This window comes from Ips typographus, linkage group LG1 (assembly GCF_016097725.1).
Source record: "Ips typographus isolate SLU linkage group LG1, UJ_Ityp_2.0, whole genome shotgun sequence".
Taxonomy (NCBI): Eukaryota; Metazoa; Arthropoda; class Insecta; order Coleoptera; family Curculionidae; genus Ips; species Ips typographus.
Genome location: NC_138422.1, coordinates 6504241 through 6525664, shown reverse-complemented (window position 1 = coordinate 6525664; position 21424 = coordinate 6504241). Strand labels below are relative to the sequence as shown.

At 34.0% G+C, this 21424-nt stretch overlaps 1 protein-coding gene across 3 annotated transcripts; it reads left to right on the top strand.

Moving 5' to 3' along the window:
* Positions 1-7184: 7184 nt before the first annotated feature.
* Positions 7185-20598, top strand: PAN2 (PAN2-PAN3 deadenylation complex catalytic subunit PAN2). 3 transcript variants are annotated; one of them, XM_081990844.1, is made up of 21 exons: positions 7185-7364; positions 7588-7746; positions 9819-9988; positions 10903-11023; positions 11089-11285; positions 12806-13026; positions 13081-13354; positions 13414-13510; positions 14706-14918; positions 14967-15215; positions 15269-15422; positions 15694-15845; positions 15906-16049; positions 16112-16227; positions 16289-16520; positions 17344-17555; positions 17614-17740; positions 17802-18025; positions 18080-18301; positions 19831-19940; positions 19998-20598. In XM_081990844.1, the coding sequence occupies exons 1-21, from the start codon at positions 7344-7346 to the stop codon at positions 20162-20164; spliced, it is 3582 nt and encodes a 1193-aa protein (XP_081846970.1). In that variant the 5' UTR covers positions 7185-7343; the 3' UTR covers positions 20165-20598. The 3 variants fall into 3 exon arrangements, with proteins under 3 accessions (XP_081846970.1, XP_081846961.1, XP_081846980.1); XM_081990835.1 differs by having other exon boundaries at positions 14688-14918; XM_081990854.1 differs by having other exon boundaries at positions 7186-7299; positions 14688-14918.
* Positions 20599-21424: the final 826 nt, after the last annotated feature.

Here is a 21424-nt window from a genome sequence, read left to right as displayed (position 1 = left end):
TTGTTTCAATTACTATAAGTGATTAAGCTAACTAGGTATATAGGTTATTAACGATCAGTTAATAAAGGTCCTGGCATGTTTTATTAAAAAGATGCGTGTTAAATTACGACACACTGTAAATTGAAAATAAAGGTTTTGAAAGCATGAAGAGAACTCGCGGAATACAAAGTGGATGGCTGTTAAAAAAGCAGGTGGGTGTTCAACCCCAAAAATATGAAATTAGCCGGCCTCCTGGCAAACATCTTCACGTTAAAACACCTGACAACTGTTTGGTCGCACATGTCTTCATGGAAAAGGACCTGTAAGTATTAATCTCATTTATCAGCAGAAAAATATGACTTTTTTCAAAAGACAGATGTATTAGTTTGTATCTGAAATTTTTGAGAGTGAACAGAAGATGTCGATGATATGAAGAAATTTGTGTTTTGCTCCAGAGTTGCGCATCTAAATTTCAATATCTGGATGAAACAGGAGGTGTTATTACTAAGAATATACAGGGTGAGTCAGGGTTAAACGGCCATGCCTAGAGAATTGGATTTTAAGCAGAAAGTTCTAATAAATTTGTGTCCGAAAATGCGTTGTCGTTAATGTGAAAATGGGCAGCATTGTCAATGTAATAAAAAACGAACAGAAATTGAAGAATATGATTTTATTTTCTTAAACTTTTGAGGAATTGAGGGTGAGGGACGCTCAGTTTAAGAGTGTTTACCAGACCCTGAAGTTGAGGGTTTTGAGATCTGATGTGCTTTATTCAGCTTATAGTGTATAAGCTTTGAGTAATAATGAAGATATGTTTGTTGCGCCGATTTTCAGGTACGGAATTCAATCAATCAATTCTGCATACACATCATTACATAAAACTATAGACCTAACAGACAGCTACATGGCAGTGGTTGTTGGAATATTTGTCCAGAAGTGAATCGTTGAACGATGATGTAAAATAGGATCACAAGAGACAGAACATTTCGAAAACGTTGTTATGTACGTTTAAATTTGATACTTTAAGGCTCTGTAGTGCAATCACAGTTTGCCTAGTCGCTTTTGTACTTTTTATGGTAAATATTTAAATACAACATTACAAGATTCAATTTTTTTTTTACACCTTGCTTTTTATCCTTACAGGTCCGTCATTTCATACCGTTTGAACAAAAGATGTTTCAGTTGTCATAGTTGATTGCCCAAAATTTAGTTTTACAGGTGTATAGTCTGCACTACATACCAGAAGGACTTCGCCGGGGTTCGCACAGGTGGGACCCATCTGCCTAAACGACAGCCCCACGCTAGGTGCATCTGCCTCCGAAAGTCACCTGTTTTTTGGGGGTATTTTACCGCGAAAATGGTCTCGGTAATTATCGAGTCAAACGGCCGTAAATAATGCTTATTTGAAACTTTTTATGTAAAACGACTAAATGACCGTGGCAGTACGATTGCTTTTTTTAATTTGGATTTTTTGGTTATTTTAATTTGCTGGAAAAGTCTATTAAGTCAATAAATTATTTTTTCTACTACTAATATGATAAAGATATCATTATTGAGCGATTAGTAACTTGAGAAATTAGTTTTCTCTACCTTTATGGTCATTGTTCACCTAGGTCAAATAGAGTCTAATCTCTAGTTCTACTCTGGTACAAACACAACAAAAAAGGAAATATTATTGACCTTGGTAAATAATAATGTCAATGTCTATTAAGACATATGACATATGAAATATACTCTACTTGACAGATAAATTAAGTGTACCCGAAATTGACATAGAAACGTCATATTATTATAAAACGTATTCCTTAAGGTTTCGAAGGTAACATTTACAAATAGTTAGAAACCTCAGAAAATTTGGCTTATTATTCTTTGCTTGTTTCGTATAAAGTACAGTGAAGGTTAGGTTAGGAATTCCAGAGGTAGATTTGCAGAGGCAAATATACTGACTTATCCTGGGTTGTAAAGGGTGTTCCGAATTGAACTTGCGTAACCTTAATAGCGTATTTTACATACAAAAAAAAAGGAATGCTGGCTATACAGGTATGGTAAAAAAAATAGGGATAATCGTGTAACTGATAGAGAAACATTGAGAGTTGCATGCTCCAGACAAAGACACACAACCTAACAAAAGTTCAAGCAGGCAAAAATTTTGCTACATTGTTGCCAAACGTTTCTCTGAATTCGTCAAGTAGATTACTTGCAAAATTAAGTTGGTGATTGGACCATTCCTAACTATGTCTATCTATTAATAATCAGTTTGCGATATGTGTAAATACAAAAACAGACAGACGATAGTCCAATATAGCCAAATTTAAGACTAATCCAGTCGATGAATTCGGATAAGTGTGACAACATGACAACACTGCCTTGAAGTTTTCACCTACTAGACTTTTTCGGTCTTGTCTCACAGCGGATCTTTGCGGTCTTCTATTTTTGTCTCGCACATGCATTTATCAATGTTGCTCTGTCAATTACACCGTTTTCCTGCGGTTCGTTTTTCTTTTACCATAATTGTATAACTCGAACTATAGTCGAACCAACTTTTGTTAGGAAAATACAGTGTGTTTAAAAGTTTTAATAAAACGTTCTAGGTTCCAACTACTAAATTAATACATTTTATAATCAATCAATATTGTAATAAACAGTTTTGTTAATTTTATTTTTTAAATAATTTGTATACAAACGGAAAGTTGTGATTAAAGGCACATTAAATGACATAATACCAATTCACTGCACATATTGAGACAGCTCTTACTATTATTTGAACAGGATTGAACGACACAACGCTTAAACGGCATTTTTCCAGCAGAAGATAACTTCCTAAACACGAATTACTATAAAATAAACATAAAACATAACAACTACAATTTTAGATCCGTCTTCGTCGACAAATGACGTTTGGTTAAAAATGGTAGGATTAGACATACGTCCATGGATTCCGTCTCACTCAATTCACTGTAAACAGAAGAAGAAGAGAGATAAGGCACATATGTCCCTTTCTACGTCACAGATATATGGTGAATCAAATAAGTATGGTTTTCACTATTTCACTGACGTTTTATTCACAGTAAAATGTTGCGTTTTTAAGAAATAAAAAATAGGTGTCAAATATTTTTCTGCTTACTTCTAATTACCGCAAAAAAATATTTTTGGTGTACGACCCTATGCTAAATTTTTATAGACTAGCTTTATTATTCTAATTAATTTCTATGTTGTTTCAATACGCTTAAATTTTCAAGTAACCCTAGAAAAGGAAATCAAAAGGTGGTATATCAAATGAACGGGAGGTCAAGCTATTGGACCTAATCATTCAATCCATCGTCCCTGGTAATTCCGTTTTACCTATTGCCATTTTATGAGCGCATACTGAGCAGGTGTTTATCTGAAGCCAGCATTCATTTCTAAAATGAAGAAAAAGTTCTTCTATATACTCAACGAAATGACTTTCCAAGAAGTCGTAGAACAAATATTCGTCTAAACAGAACATAGGGTCCACAGAGAACTTTTTATTTCAACAATTCATTTTGAAAGTCTTTAGCAAGAAAGGATATGTGAATTTTTATGATTCCAGATTTGTAAAATATAATTTTTTTTTCACGAAACCACTTCAAGTAAATGTAACAGTGGCAATATATTTTTTTAATTACCGTTTTCTTCGGTTTTAACAAAAAGTACCAATTATAGAAAGTTGGGATCAACGAGATGTAAGTTTTGGACTGGCTGCATCTGAAATGATTTTCAAAGAATTTTTTCTATACTCGATGCATTTCATTTTTGAAAACGATTACCATCTCCCCGCAACTGATGAACTCTTGCTTAGTTGTCTGTTAGTGTCAAACTTATCTAACATCACACTTTGATGATGTTTGTTTCTGCGATTAGTTTCTCGGATTCTTTTTGAGTCAAATGCGTGTAATACACGGGAAAGTACTTTCATCTTTTTAATATGTAAAAGTTATCATGTCATATATGACATAGACATACTGATGAGTTCAAATTTTATTTCATTAACTCTAGTGATTTGATTACAAATAAAGTTTATAAAAAATTCGTTTTTCAAAACCGTGACTGGTGCAATAAAACGAATAATTTCGTTGTTTCACAAGTTGAAATTATACCATTTCCTTCACACATGTTTAAGCACCTTGCAAATTTCGATGATAATAATGCAAACGCGTTGCCGAAAAAGCAATTCAAAGTTGACAATAAGGAAACACATGCCCAACACAAAGGAAAATTTAAAATAATTACCAGAAAACGAATAACAAAACTGTATTGGGCACCTGGTAATCAGACAGAAGGTGGCCTGGCAAACACACCTGTTAAAAAAACTGTCTTGACCGCCACTTGGAAGAACGTAAAACAACCCCTTGAAAATGGGCCCGCAGCCCTGGCGCGCTTGTGGATAAATTAAACCGTCCTACAGGTGTAGTTTATGTAGTTTCAAAAGCATATGCTGAATTTTTGCAACATCAGACATCACCTGAACTACTTGTTCACCCATTTTTATATGCACATTTTATGATATTTGTACAAAATATTAATCGACAAGAAAGATTATCAAAATGTCTCAGAAATATTAGAAAAGAAGTAAAGTAGCAGTCCATATTTTCTCAGTGGAGTTAAAAAGACCAAGATACAGAAGCAACACACAGTTCTTCTCGACAATAAATGTATGGGTACCTACAGAAAAATCTGCCCAACATGTTTCCAGCGCAGAGGCGTTTTATCATCTGGGGGTCTATATTGAATATCCTAAAAATGAATACTCTCAGAATACTCCCAGGGGTTTAACAGACTTATATGTTAGCAGTTTTATAAAAGGAAACACCAAAATATATATAAGTTGATGTACTATGCTTCTATGGTTTTTTAGTGGAAAAACATTATTGAAACCCTGGGAACAATTTAAATGTGATCTATGGGCAAACAATCCCATTCGTGCGACCCTAGATGGGAGATTGGTGAAAAAACGAGCAACATTTTTACTTGCATTTTTTGCAAAAGGTAATTTCGCTAACCGGAACAATATTCAAACTGGAGGTTATTGTTGTATTCTAGAGCTGCCGTTCCTCATTCGCTTTTCAACGTTCTAAGGTCCCTCCCAAGTCTTCTGTAACTTGACCAATTTTTCCCTCCTTCTGTACTGGATTATGTAAGAAGACCCGGTCACCAATTTGGATTCAACTGCTACTGGTTCTGGCATAGCATCGGCCTTGCCAACTCCTTCCAAACTCACTCTTTTCTCGAACTTGTTCATGGATTTCTTTAACAGTTGACATCCCGATGGTGATGTTTGTCCAATGTTTTCTGTATCCTGACGGCGTAACTTTTCAAAGCTGCTCTTGTAGCTCCACGCACTTTTAGTCGTTTGCAGTCTTCCAGACACGGTCTTCTTGATTTCAAGGCTCTCTTTGGATAACCTTATTTGTTGCCTGTTTGGCCATCCTTACAAACTAAACTCGTCTCGATTAGTCTGGATGGCGCTATTTTCCAAATCCAAATGGAATTTATGTTGCTTCATAATATCCAGACCCATCATTCAGTCATCGGTTATGGTACGAGAACCAAATTCATGCTGTCCATACTTGATTTTAGCTTCATGGATTCCTAATACAGGCATTGTTTCACCCCCGCCGGCTTCCAATATAAACTTTGCTCCGGTATCAATAATTCCGCAATGCTTCACTATGTCTGGTCTTACTATGGTGTAACAAGTTCCAGTGTGGACAACCATTTGACAATTTCTTCCGCAAACCTTGCCAGTCACTTCTGCTCAAGACGAGCTACCTTAATAACTGTAGGTAAAGCTTGATAGTAATTTAGACTGTCAGCTTTTGCACCTGATGAACATTAGTTCTTCTCTTTGCTGATTTAACATTTCTTTTGGTTTGGGGCACTGATGTTTTTTAGGCCCTATATTCTTTTTCACCACAGCAGCATTCCAAGGATCGTGTAGGTAGTAGGCTTTGTTTGACCTCCCATTCTTCTAGGTTTAGACAATGTGCACTTTCTCTCCACACTTCCAGCATTCAAAACAACGAGAAAATCGGCTTTGTTGGTACACTGCAATTGTTGCGTCTCTTTACTGTATTCCACATTTTCTTTGGCTCTTTTCAGATTGCGCCGTCGGAATTGTCATAACTGTTTATGTACTCCAGTGCACAGCTTCTTACTTGACATACTCGCGCATATCTTCGTAACACTTGTGTTCCGCCTCAAACTCCAAGGCGTAGGCTAGTCCTAAAACTTGCTCAGTGTCACGATCCTTTAGGCGTCTTACGAACGCTCCCACTGCCAAACGTTCTCTTATGTCTTGGGATGCAATTGGGTAAAGCTAGATAAACTAAACGGGCAATGTCAGCATTGTACTGCTGCAAGGTTTCTTGGTTTCTCTGGTTCTGCTTGACAACTTGCTCCAGGTGCTTGTTCCCAATAAATATCATTTCTAAGGGCTGGATCAAGTCTTCGGAGTTCTTTTGCCTTGTGCCATGAATCTCAAAGTAAAGAAATTCAATCAAGGCTAACAGCGGGAGTCACTATGACTCTCTTAAACTGGGGAGACATAGAACATCTTCCGCAAGGACTTGATAAGTAGTATGGGCGTACCTGGATCTTTGCGTGGCAAGACCGTAAGTAGCGGAGTTTGTAAAGCACTTAGCTAAACTAAGAGGGGCGCCAGGGTAGAGTGCTCGTAGGACTCTAATGACTCGTCTACGGTGAAAAATAACACGGCTTTCTTTAACTCCTTCAGGATTAAGAAATAAGAAATAAGAATTAACAATAAAGAATTAAGAATAAAGAAGTTGGGTAAACCCGGCCTAAGTGTTACTTTTCAAATAAACCGCAAAAATAATGCCATTTTCGATTGGCAAGTTTAGTGCAAAACTAATGTAACTGTATCCTGCTCTATTAAATGTTATTGAAACAGTGTGGCAATACACTGGTTTTACACTAACATGCCATAAAATCTAATTTCCTACCGACCTCTAGTGGACGATTTGTTTATCGTTTATCACCAGCGGCAGCGTCATGTTTCCAGTCCAATGCATACCTAATCTTCGGAACAGAAGATGGCGCAAGCAGTTCATTTATTAATCTATTGTTTTTCTCTTTATCGTTGTGTATTAAATAAAGACACGACATTTTAGGATTACTAAACAATTGTTATCACTGTCAAGAGTAAAATCACAGTATCCAATCTATCTCTCATGTCACTGTCAAAACTTTATATGCAGTAGTTTGTAAATTTTTAGTTTGTCTTAAAAAATAGTTAAAATTTTGTTTTCTATTCTGTTTTAACTTATATGCAATGTGTTTGTAGGTTTTTTTTTGCCTAAATAGCTTTTTAGAGTACATTTAAAATGTATTTTGACAATACAGGGGTAGGTATTTTTCTTTAGAAGTTTGTTTCTTTTGTGTTTTTTGTAAACAATGTGAAACTGTTATATTTTTGTGACCTACTTTAGTTTTCTTGAAATATACAGGTTGTACTGTTTTCCTCCTTATGGTTAACCCATAAAAATATATTTTTATTAAATAACTTAGAAAGTTTCACTTATAAATATCAATGTATTTGTATTTGTATGATTGTATTTCTTTTTTTAGTTGGCAGTGGTCAGCTCTTCAGAACCGCCTCCAATGGTAGGCCTGGACTCAGAATATGTGCAAACTCAATGTATTTTGGCTGATGGTGGTGATCGATTTGGGGTTTCAGCTGTAACATTCGATAGACATGAGGAACTATTATGGATGGGAAATCAAGGGGTAAATAAAGTCTAATGTGGCCTAACTCATTCCATCAATGATACCTATATTTTAAATATTACAAAGGTGCCTTTAGACTATCAGATAAATAAAAAACTTTAATAGGTGTTTCTTAAAGCTAAATAAGTTCTGATTTAAAAACAAAATGATTAACAGTTATTATAAAACCGCCACAGGATCAAAATATGCCTTATTTATGGAGGACATACAGCTTGGTATCTAACACTTTTATTAAGTATAATAATATATTTTCTTTTGGCCCTTCTTATTTAATCTTACTTGTTAATTAGGTATATTGATAGACAGGTACTTTACTGTCTTATGGATTTTATTAGCAAAATCTTTGGTGTGTTGATACTAAATATAGAGTCAATAAGATAATATATTTCTAAAAGAGGGTAATGGTAATATTGTATAATTTTTAAAATAGTACTTGGAAATGTAAAACCTAAAGTTATGGCTCAAGGTTAACCTGAATTTCAAAAGTTTTCAAAAATTGACTTGTGTCCCTTGGAAATTTGTCAGCTGTATTGGTGTTGACTAGTTATAAATAAAGCAAAAGATTGTTTGATTGTTATTTAGACTGGAAATTATAAGATTTGAAATACTAGTGCTGGTCTAGTGAGGACAGTAATAGAACTGAATAGAACAATAAAATGTAGGTAACCTTAAACATTATAGGTGTGCCTGTATACAATACAATGTGTCCAATATTTGATTCTTTATAATCCTTTATATTTTCAAATTACAGCCTCATTCAAGGAAAACTCATACAACACAAACACTCTTATTTTTAATCTGATAAGGTTACAAATCTGAGGCAGAGATTATCACCTTTTAGGCTTATTTAGTTTTGTTTTAGGATTAAGAAAGTTTAGCAATATCTGCCTAAGTAAATAATGCTACTTTAACTTTAACATAACACAAATACATGACAAATAGGTTTATGGTGAATCCAATAGTGCTGAAGATGATTCAGTACAGAAATCAAAAACCCAATTTAAGCCTATTAATTTATTAGTGCATGTTGGAATCTTTTTTCAAAATAAGTTTTAAGATTCCTGTTATTCTGTGAATAGAGTATTGCATTAAAAAAAAATTATACAGATTTTGTGTTTGGCATTAAGTAATTTCTTTCCAAATACCCTCTATAATAAAAAAAATTAACTGTTCTATGTCAAAGTAATTTGCTAACTTTTCTTAAGCTCTAATCTAAATTTCATTTTTCTAGAGTTGTAAATCTCTGTTTAAGAGAACATTTCTTCTTCTTAGGACGCCGTCTCCCTAAGTAGACAGATCAATTAAAATAGCAAAGTTGATCTTAGGCAAGGGGCAATTCTGTAGGTTTGAATCTATATCCATCCATTTTCAGACATGCTGTATTTCATAATCATCCTGTATATCCAGAGTTGTTGCAATTACTCAAAGAAAAAATTGAATTACAATTACAAACTACTCTAAAATGTATGAATGTAATTCAGTTATCAGTTGCAAATAATTTTAAATGGTAGTTAAATTACCAATTATTTCTGTAAAGTAGTTGAACTACTCGAATTAATTCAACTACTTAGATATTGATAAACTAGTTGAAAATAATTAGTGTACATAAATAAGTTCCTGAGAACTGGTGAAAGCATTTAATTCCCCACAGTTCACACCAAAAATGGCGATGATAACTCTACTACTACTTAATTGAATTAAAAATGTGATTTCACACTTTGACAAGTCTTAGCTTGAAAACTGAATGAAGGAGTAATGCTAGAAAAGTGAATTGTAGATATGTTTGTTTATTCAGCATTTAATTCTATACAATTCACATGAAATATGGCGTTAATAACTCTACTGCTTGCTGAAATACCCTAATTCAAAGAAAAATTTTTTTTTTCTAAAACCCACACAATAGGCAAACTTAAGCTTATGAGAACTGGGGTAAAGTTAATAAAGTGAATTTTAGATATGCTATTCAGAATTTAATTCCATACAATTAACACGAAATATGGCGTCGATAACTCTACTGGTTGTTGAAATTCCCTAATTGAAGTAAAAATGGTTTTTTTTTTTTGCTATTTTAGGGTCATGTTACTTCATATTACACAGGAGCCATGTCAAAATACACCTCATTTCAAATTCACGCTGATGAAGAAGTGAGACAAATATTAACCGTGGATGAAGGGCTGTTGGCATTAACAGCAAGCAGTTTACGATGTCAAATAAGAAGAGGAATTCCAGTGTTCACTCATGTGTAAGTATTGTATGTGTAAAAAAATGGTTTAAGAAAAAATCAATTTTTAAATATCAACTACATCAAAATAAATGTGTAGGTACTACAAATGTCACTCAACTTACCTACTGCTTCAAGTAATAACTAATTTCTGAAAATAGTGTTGCAATTTCAATTTTTTGTTTACAAAAATTTAGGTTTTTTAATTTCATAATCAACATAACATAAATAAAGGGATTGAAAGAAGGCATTGTTGTTTACAGAACATGGAAAACAACTGTTACTTTTATATCATTATCACACACACACATTTAATGGATGTGTAAGACAGGTTACATGACAACAGTATGTAATTTCTAAAAACCCTTATTATTATCACTTGATCAGTACTGTATGTGACAAGACCAAGTGTGTGTTGTTATAGGTATTTGTGAATTACATTTCTTTTTAAGCATGTTCAAGGTTTTAATTCGAATTCTTACAATTTTTAAATGAAGTGTTATATTTTTATTTTTATCGTCAAATCAAATTCTAAGTAGAAAAAAAAAATTAATTCGTAATTCGTAATTTGATGCACAATTCAAAAATAAAATTAAAAATATGTAATTCCATTTGAAAAAATGAAGTTGATGGTAGTAACTTATTTTTGGGCCGCCCTGTATACATGCATTTACCATAAAAAAAACCGCAGACAAAAATAAATATCGACGTGTAGGAGCGTATTTCCAAAAAACAAATCCCTTAATTTTAAATGAATTTGTTCCAACCTACGCGTCCTCACTGTATAAGTAACTTGTATTCTAGAAAATCTGATTATCACAGATATCAAGAAACAATAAAAATGTAGTTACTTTATAAAAGCCATACCTTTAAAATTTAAAATATAAACATTCAGGAATTAAAACACGTTTACTTATTTTCAATACAAATTTTAGTTCTTCAAACATGTCAGAAATGCAATGTATGCTGCAAATGTCTCCTACGAGAATTTTGATGGGTGGACACAGGGACAAATTAATAGATTTTAATCTGCAGATATGCAAAGAGACCCAAGTGGTGAGTTGCTCTGTTTGCAAAATTATTAAACATTAATTTATATCACGTTTATGTGGCACTCTTAGATAGAAGTAAAGGAGGGTGCTACGGTAATGCTTCGGCCGCATTCTCGTTACGTTTGTTGCGGAAGTCCTTCCGGCTCTGTACAACTTAGGGATCCGAATAATTTAAAGCTGGAGCACACAATTGAGACCCATACTGGTAGTTTAAGCGATTTTGACGTCCAAGGCAATCTGATGGTAACCTGCGGCTTCAGTAACAGGTTCGTCAACATGTACTAAACTGTTCATGACGTCAAATGATACATTTTTTAGTCCATTTTTAAATTCTGGTTATTTTGAAACTGAGTAATGCATCTTGATGCAGTTTGCACTGTTTTTGAGCTTGCTTTGTAGCTGATATGAACAATTTTGGCTTTTTACTCTAAATTAGATTTTCTCTTACATCCAAAAGTTTTTCTAAGGTAATTCAAAGTAGTAATTAACAATTAGAATACATTATCTGCCGCAAACGAATAATCCTATCCTAATCTCGATTGAAAACGTTTACTTCTCTTTCTAAATCCAATAAGACACTACCCAAAACAGCTGTTAACAGTGTTCCCTCTCTCAACCACTTACTTAACTTTTTTGCCTCTCTTTCAGGATGCCTCAATTCTAAGAAACAAAAAATGAATTCTAAAAATGTGTGATAGATCTCACACGGCTAAATCTTAGCTCTTATGGTACTGCCCCTGATTATTTTTTTTTTGGTTCACCCTGTATGAATGCAGTTTATAAGTTTTTACTTAAATTGTAATTTTTGTAATCCCGTATTTCTTCCGGAAAACATCTAGAGAAATTGTTGAATTTGACACAGGAGAATTAAAAATAACCACTTTTTAAAAATGTTGCAATAGATTTTGTAAACGGCCCTTAATCGCCAAACTTGCGAAAACTAGAGATATGAATTGGATTATTAAACAAATAGTGTGCTTCTTTATCTAATATCATTATTTTCCATTAAAATTACGGAACATACTAAGATTTATGATAAAACATATGATTTTGTTTTCAAAGTTTTGGGTCACCCTGCTTAACGCAGTTTAAGTTTTTTACTTAAACTTTTTACTTTACAAAAAGATGATTTAGGTCATCTGAAAGAAGAAGAAAATACCTGCTATTCCTCAAAAAAAAATATTAAAATTGAGGGAATCAATTTGACGAAACAGCCGCTCAAAAAAGACCAAAAATTTTGCTGTCCCATTCTTTTTGACGAGCAGTTTAGTTAATAAGTCGTTAATATGTTATTTAAAGTAGTGAGTAGGAAGCAGGATACATTTTATCACAGTATTACTTTTTTCTTATTGCCATCTTATCATTCCATCTCTCATGAAATCGAAAATGCTACTTGGGATGTATGAGAATATATCTGTATACTTTGTTGATACGGGTTTTGATCAAAGTTTTCTTGTTTAAAGAAACATATTTTTAACAAGAAAAACGCCCAAAACGTCCTGAGCAATGACCTAGGCAATTTTTGGGGTTGATTTGTTTTTGGACTCGTTTTTTTTCGACCGTGTAGCATATTTGTATAGCATTTAAGCCAAAAGCGAACCAGTCAAACTCCAGAATAGTGCAAACCGCATCAAGAACCGTTTTTTTTATTACAAAATGGCGATGCTTTAAAAATGTCACATTGACGTGTTACTAATAATGTTCACAAAAATGTCTTATTTGACGTGCTACTGTTTATTTTATTTGAGCAGTACTTTTTGTGACTGAAGTGTGGTTTTGATAACAGACTAGGTAGTTTGGCAGTGGACCGTTTCCTTATGGTCTACGATTTAAGGATGCTTAGGGCTGTATCTCCTATGCAAACTGTGGTAGATCCGTTATATCTTCGTTTTATGCCTTCGATAACTTCCCAGTTAGTAGTAGTGTCGGCTGCTGGTCAAGCTCAACTTTTAGACACAATCGCTTTGGCGGAACCTAAAATTTGTCTACTACAGGTTGATTGTCCTGGTGAGATATTTTCTGATCAACATTGTTGGTAACTAATTTCTACTATTACAACAGCTGCAATGATACTCTCTTTTGATGTTTCTCTGACTAATCAAGCCATGGCTTTCGGTGACAGTGGCGGTCAAATCCACCTATTTTCCACTACAGAGGAGCCGATTTTTAACACTTATTCTCGGCCGACTGAATTTCCGGATCCAGTCGTTCAATATCCCAGTTTTGCTATTGATGATTATAGCACGCCACTGTCTTCAATACCCATGGTGTATGATCCGTCGGACGGGCCTTTAGCCTCAGACTGGCCAGCTCATTTAATTAAATATGCTTACAGGTGATTTTGACTATTATTACCCGAAATGTTGGCTATGGTGAAAGTGTTTTTTGTTGCAGAAAGCCCGTTGGGATTGAAGCAGAAATACTTAAGACAATGAAGATGCAGGGCTCTATCGGTTATGCGCCGAATCCAAGACATATTCGCAGGAATCAAGTGAGAAACGATTATTTACAAACTGTATATTTTCATTAATTTTTTGCGGTTCTTTGTAATAAGGATGGTTTTGAGTTAAAAAGTGATAAACATTTCAGTATTTCTAGTGCCAAAGAATCAGAACTGTTGAAAATTACTTTTTGTAATTGGGTTATTATTTTTCGAATATTGCTATTTGTTACAAAATTGTGGAATTATCACATTGAATAAATTTCTTATGTTCCATTTTCTCGTGGTAATTCAACATGAATATGCGTCGTAATTTGATTTGAAACTTACAGTATCCAATTTTGAAAAGTTGTAAAATCGGTTTGAAAGCCTGGTACGAGGTGTTCAGATTTTAAGTATTCAGTAAAATATTGAGAAATTAAGCAAAATTTATATTTCAGTTGAAAGCATTTCATAATTAAAAATAAGAAAAATGTCATGAAAAATGCAATTCAGGTCAGTCAGGTTTCACAGAGAAACCTTTTTGAACATTGAAGTGTGTAACTATAGTTTAACCTTTTATCTTTTTTTTATTTATTTTTTACCTTTTATCTATATTCGTCAACTGATATCAGAATGCCGGTACAAAGGAAGGGAATTTATTTGAAATATACTTACTTGAAAAACTTATAAATATTTGAACTTAAAAATAGGAGGAAAACTTCTAACCTAAAATAAAGTTATATTGTATCTTTACATTATTAACATAACCCTCTACAAAAAACCAAATAAGACTTTTTTTATATTTACTTGCACGTTTAACGGTGTCAAACAATCCCTGATGTGCACCATGTAAACCCTTTTAAATTACATTGTTGCGTCGTTCTGTTTTATTCTGAATCTTGCAATAGTCTAAGTTGTTGAACAAAAATTGAAGCAAAAATGTGTGGAAAGTGCTGAAGTTAACGAACTCTAAAAAGAATAGAAGAAATCACATTTTTATTATTCACGTTACAAAAGCTCTCAGGTAAATTTTAAAGCAGTACACCAACTATCTAAAAAAATAACAGAATTATTGGAATTTAAAACCCAATTCTACTTTTTGTCAGTGTATATCTTCGAAATCATCAACTTACGAATTAAGATAAGTTTATTTAGATCGTTATATTTAAACCTTTCGGATTCAATCCTATATTTATGTAGCACGTTGTTTATCAAAAAATCATCATGGATACATAGCACTTTTCAGGTGCGGTACAATCTACAGAACGGCAACAATATCAAAACGTCTTCCGCTAAAAGTCCGCAAAACCAAGACAACGACAGCACGTTTATCGCCATTCCTAAACGTTATCGAAAAGTTGATGTCAAGTATAACAAGATGGGACAGGATGAATTTCAGTTTGATAACTTTAACAAAACACCTTTAGTGGGATTGGAAGCTGTTTTACCTAATGCTTACTGTAATGCGGTGATTCAAGTAAGTATCAGTTCAAATAGTTGAAAGTTTGTACATGAACTGTCATAGGTACTTTATTACATTGAACCACTCCGTGCTGCATTGCTTTCTCATCTCTGTTCCAAAGAGTTTTGTCTTTCCTGCGAATTGGGCTTTTTGTTTTATATGATGTCGCATGGCGCTCCAAATCAACCGTGTCAACCTGGAAATTTTTTGAGGGCTTTCCGTACCGTGCCCGAAGCCTCGGCTTTGGGATTGATTTTAAGTGATTTAGCACCAGAGGCTAAGCAAAAAATAGATTTGGGAGCTCTTATACAAGTGTGTAGTTTCTATCATGTAAAGGAATTATCGGAGTGATTGCGTTATTCTAGAGTTGGAACAGGTTTTTGCTGCATCAGATGCACGTTGAACTGAACGACACTAGAAAGCGAAATGAGGAAAAGAGAGGCAAAGTTTTGAAGCCATTTATTTATAAAGAGATTGATTTTCCTGTGATATCTAAGGAACGCGGCAGAAAACATTCTGGTAAGTTTTCTAGAAGCAACAGGAGATCTGTACAGAGTGTTTCAAATTACAGGCACATCATTTTATTAAAAATAATGCTCGGCTGCTACATAAATTTAGATAAAAACGATTTGTTATGAAAGCTTGGACAAAATGGTATCTATATAAATTTGAAAAACGATTGGTGTTATGCTGTGCTAATAGCTTTATATTAGAAAAAACAAATTTATTAAGTTTTTGCAAAATAATTTTTGCTTTTTTATTAAATTAACGGTATGCAATTCAATTTTAGCTGCTGAAGTAAACAACGAAATTGAAGAAGAAAAAAGAGAGGATGTGTCTGAAATTAGCAATATTTTTGGTTCAAAACAGACTCACAAACACAGTTGTCTGAAATGTGCGGATGACGTTAAAAAGGAGTCAGTTGTGCTTGCTTGCAATTTGGTAATAACTTTACGAAATAAGACTTTTTTGAATTGAAGTTTAAAGTTTTAATTGGGTTAGGTTTATCCTACCAGCGAACCAGAACGTGAGGAGTGGAGTTTCTGTGAGATTTTGAGTCGATCGCTCTGTCCTCAACAAGTCACTCCAGCTTGGTGTGAAAAATGCGGACGGTTTACACCGACTTCTCAGAGTCGCGTCATGGAGGTAAGTCTTGTGTTGATCACACTTCGCTTGTGTTGATAAAAAACTACATTTGTGTTTACCAGTCTCTTCCGAAAGTTCTTTCGATAAACACAGGTCTTCATAGTGCCCAGCATAAACAGTTTTGGCAGACCCAGATGGATAAAGTAGTAGCCAAAATTTCTGCCGCTGACATTTCCAAGTAATATTTATTCTAAATGTAATTCAGACTTGGTACATTTACTTTGGTTTGATTGTGTTAGGGATTCAACCCCTACGGCTACACCGACAAGGACGCCATCATCGAAGCCTTGCCGCTATGGCGATCATTGTTCAAGACCAGGTTGTCGGTTTAGGCACAGTTTTGATAATACTCCCCCACGTGTCCCGGTGAACAACCCATACTGCAGTAATAATTGGTTGCCGCATAACTTAAAGATGCTCTTGTACGATTCCAAATTAGATGTGATAAAGTTGGGAGCAAATGGAGAAGAGGTAAGAATTTTAAAATCCAAATTATGTCATTGAGGTTTCTTGAATGTTGAGTTATTAAATGGAGGAGCCAACAGAATTTTATTTTGTTTATGGAAAATATTTACAAACCAGATTATAAATTTGTTTGAACTTTTTTAAATAAAATACGTCAATATTTTGAAGCTTTGAATTACTGAACCACTGAAAAATTAAAGAGGGAAAAAGCATTTTTTATGAGGAATCTACAGTTTTCTGTGAGAAACACTTTTTATATCAGATCCAGCGCAAAGGAAAAATGTTCCCCATTTTGTTCAATTTTCCGATCTGGCTCTGTTTTTCCTATATCGCAAAAAATATGAAATGGGTGATTTTGTTGTTGGTTTGTAATTGTGCTCAATGGTCTGTTTGAAAGTGTGAGATTTTTAGGACACATTTTAAAGAAGAAATTATTGCGGTTTTTCAGAAATTACCACAAGTTAAAAACAAACGCCAAAGACAAAGGAAACAAAATGTTAGCATAGTAGGTATAGGATAAAACAACAAATTGACATAAGACTTTCTGATGAAATGATGGTCGTGTGATCAACTCATCAGATGAACGTCACATCTATTCGAACAAACTGACACATGTAACTTACGATGTTTGCTCTATTTTTCATTCTCTGCAAGAGAATCTCGCATTTTATCATTGAAAACTTATGAATAATTGTGAAATTTCTCTACCTTCCTGTATTTTCGTTTATGATTTTGGGTGTAATGGGAATTCTAACGACAGAAATCGTTCTTGATATTTTGTGAATAGTTATTGATTAATTATTCAAAAAATTCACTTTTCACGTTACAGGAGGATGAAAAACAAAAAGAGAAAAAGTTGGAAATTAAAGAACATTCCGCTTTAGAAGTTAAACAATATGAATTGTCTGCTGTGGTGTGCTATGTAAACGATCAAAATGCGCCGGATAAAAAAAATCTGGTGGCACTTATCAAAGTCCCAGAGTCGTATTTAAAAAATCCCGATTGCGGTGATCACAAATGGTACTTGTTCAACGATTTTAGGTGCGTTACTACATTTTCAACTCTAAAGCTTTTTTAATTGAGGTCATTTAAATTACAGTATATGCCACGTTCCCGCTCAAGAAGCCGTATGGTTTAGTCTTGATTGGAAGATTCCATGTGTGTTATTTTATTCATCCACTGATATATCAGAGTCAAAATATGATATTTGTCACCCGTTGTCACGAGTAAGTTGTGTTAATTTCCTGTCGGAAGACGTTAATAATTATGAAAATTTGTGGAATTAAGGATGTGTTTACTGAAGACAACTGTATAGCGCGATCTGGCGGAACAAAAGGCATAACTTTCACACCTCTCCAAGAAGGCGAGGTACTTAAGGCGGGCGATCTGGTAGCAATGGACGCGGAATTTGTTACTCTCAATCAAGAAGAAGCCGAACTGCGAAGCGACGGAAAAATGTCCACTGTCAAGCCATCCCAGATGTCGGTCGCGAGGATTACCTGTATTAGAGGGTAAATTGTGATTAAAAAAGCCGTATTTTCTCGTGTAAATTTGGGATTCTACAGTCAAGGACCGGGTGAAGGAACTCCTTTTATTGACGACTACATTTCCACTCAGGAACAAGTCGTAGACTACCTCACCAAATTTTCGGGCATTAAACCGGGTGATTTAGATGCCAACTTTAGCTCTAAGCATTTAACCACTCTTAAATCCACTTATGTCAAACTGCGTTACCTTCAGGATAGTGGAGTTATTTTTGTGGGACATGGATTGAAGAACGACTTTAGGTAAGTTCAGTTGTAGTTTTAAAATATAATCATTTCAGAGTAGCAGCTTTATGCAGGGTAATTCAAATCGACTCTTACCATTAGAATCTCGGAAAGTATAGGAGATATGAAAAAGTTTTAATTAAGTTGCCCAACTTCGAGTACTTTCAAAAATAACCGAAGGAAACAGCTGAAAATTGGATTTTTGGTTTTTATTTATCTCTGACGTAATTTGCAGAGATATTCCGAAACTAAAAACACATTTTTATTGTCACTTTTTTCTAGTTATTCGATGACGTTTTCAATTTAGCCGTCCAACGTTTTATCATTCGGCAACTATCATCAACCCTAGTTTTTCTTATAGGCGCCATAACTGAATTTTGTAATTGGCTTTTGAATAAGAATAATTTCCCAAATTTCAAACTGGGGCATATATGAACACATTATGATTGAAAATAACTCTTCCCAATTTGAAAAGTACCTATATGCACAATTTTCTCCTTGATAATTGTAATAGTTGCTGGTTTGAACATGACGGGGCACCTTCATATAATAGCAGAGCAGTGTAAGATGGCCAGCAAGGTCTTCCACTCTTAAAGTTTTAGATACACTTTTATAGGGCTCTTTCAAAAATAAAGTTCATGGGCAACAAGAATACAACATTGCTGCACAATTTAGGTCAATCAGAAGATGAGTCTGTCTCTTACTTAAAACACAGGGTTCGTTTATGTCTTCAAGAGGAGGGTCATTTGAGCACTTATATTATTTTTGTATACATTTTCATTTCTTATAATTTTAACAAACAAACACATTCTTAAGGCACTTTTTTGATGTGATTCCAGTAGCGTGCTTGGTTTTTTGCTAATGTCTTCAGTTTTCTCAAAAATTTACCCAACAACAAATAGTTGTTGGGTCTATCTGTTACTCATTGCAAGTTGACTTCATATTTCAGTTATTTGTAAGAATAACTATAGACACACTTACATATTAGTAAATGTTTAAAAAAAGACATTTTTTTACAAGTTATATTTGATTATGTTTCATTTAAAATAAGAAAATTATGTCAATTACTGGGAAAACGGAAGGCAGTAGCAAAAAACTAAGCACGCCACTGGAATCATATCGAAAAAGTGCCTTAAGAATGTGTTTGTTTCACTTCGATATTTTAATAAACAAAAAAGTTGTGAGGACTTTTCAAAATCTTTCTAGACATGTACAGGGTGGTCCAGTTTTCATGGCGGAAACTTTAGAGAGCAATAGAGAATCGAAAAATAGTATGAGTTTGCATGTTTAAATTGAAGGCGGATAGCAGTGGAACCAGACACATTTTTCTATTGACAATTATGTCAAGTCGTCAACTTTCGATCTACAGAATGTCATGGTACTCTTTTGATCATGTGCTTACTGGACACCTTGTATATCCTGTGATATTATGTGCTGCTCTAACTTGAAAAATACCAAAAGTAGTACAACAGAATTAATAACCATAATTAAATATTTTTAGTCTTAATCGGAATCGAGATAGTCTAAATATATTTTTTTCTTTCTAGAGTAATAAATTTAGTAGTGCCTACTGACCAAGTTGTGGATACCGTTCAACTATTCCATTTAAAACACCATCGTATGGTGTCCCTGCGGTTTTTGGCCTGGCACTTTTTAGGTAATTTACCATTGAATAATATTCGACGGTTGTGACAAAAGTTGTGTGTTTTTTTAGGTATTAAAATTCAATCCGAAACACACGACTCGATAGAAGACGCTAGGGCCGCGTTGCAGTTGTACAAAAAATACAGAGAACTGGAGCAAACGAACAAAGTGGGCGAATCTTTGGCGGAATTGTACGAAATAGGAGAACACTTAAAGTGGAAAGTGCCGGAAGAATAGCTTGGTAATTTAGTATTGTGGAAATCCTGATAAACCAAGCAACCTCCTACTCCTCCTAGAATTAATGTAAGAGCCCTACGAGGTTATTTTTAATGTAATAGAAATCTGAAAGCGAGGTAAGTTCATTTTTGATGCATTGATTGTTCAAGTTAAAAATCGAAATACAGTTGATTCGTGTTTTATCATAAAATTTGCTTCATGTCTTAAAACGTTACATTTAAAACATTTACCTGTTTAGTACATTGTTGCCTGATGCGTTATCTTTGTTTAATTACCCGCGTATGTGTCTTTATAGTTTGCTACTTTTTTGCTGACACATTGTTCAATTTTCTTCAAATGCCTCATGTTTCTTATTGCATGTGGTAACTGTATCTGTGAGATTTCTTTTACAACTTTTTTCCTGTAATTGCAAGTAAATTTCAACTTTATGAAAATGATTTGTTTTTTTATCCAACTTTCTAATTTCAAATTGTTGCAATTCTTATTGTTAGCCTTTATTAAAGTGCTTCATGTAGTTTTAGTTTCTTTGTCTTTGGTCACTATACTAGGTGTTTTTTAATGATTACGAAAAATTTAATCATCAATTAAACATACATTATTTTAGTATTGCAAAATATGCGTGTTTTCTAGCAGTCATTACCTATATAATTTCATCATTCGTTTTGAAGAAATTCGTATATTTCTCTTTTTTTAATTACATTTTAACACCCTGCAGAGCCAAGGTAAGGCCGTAGAGGGCCCTTTTAAAAAAATATACAGGGTGTCCGTTTTACGAGCTCAACCATGGGTATCTCGGTTATTTGAAGAGATACAAAGTCGGTTAAATTAGGGCAAAGATGCGCATTTTCGAGTTTTGTGAGATGTCGTTTTAAAAATTACAAAATTCCTACTACTTCCGGAATTATCTGGAAAAAAGCGAAATTTTGAAAAAACGTTTTTAATTTTTCCTGGACTTATTTGAAGAGACAAATGAAAATGACTGACACATCGTCACAGCCACTTTTTCTCCTCTACGAGATGGCGGCATCTTACAAAGCACGAAAATGCGCATCTTTGCCCTGATTTAACCGACTTTGTATCTCTTCAAATAACCGAGATCCCCATGGTTGAGCTCGTAAAACAGACACCTTGTATAAAAAGCTTACTGATGTCTGATGTGCCTAACATTTCTCAGAGAAGAGTAGAAAAATGACGTCTTGAAATAACTTGTGATTGACACAAAAATGTATTTCTCGACTAAATCTAATTCGTATTCTGCTG

What these genes read in the sequence shown, in the direction of transcription:
- PAN2 (XM_081990835.1), top strand. Translation starts at nt 7,344, where the DNA reads ATGTATTTTGACAATACAGGG. An exon ending in TTAATTAAATATGCTTACAG is followed by an intron (nt 13,355 to 13,413) that starts GTGATTTTGACT and finishes TTTTTGTTGCAG; the next exon opens with AAAGCCCGTTGGGATTGAAG. An exon ending in CTCAGAGTCGCGTCATGGAG is followed by an intron (nt 16,050 to 16,111) that starts GTAAGTCTTGTG and finishes TGTGTTTACCAG; the next exon opens with TCTCTTCCGAAAGTTCTTTC.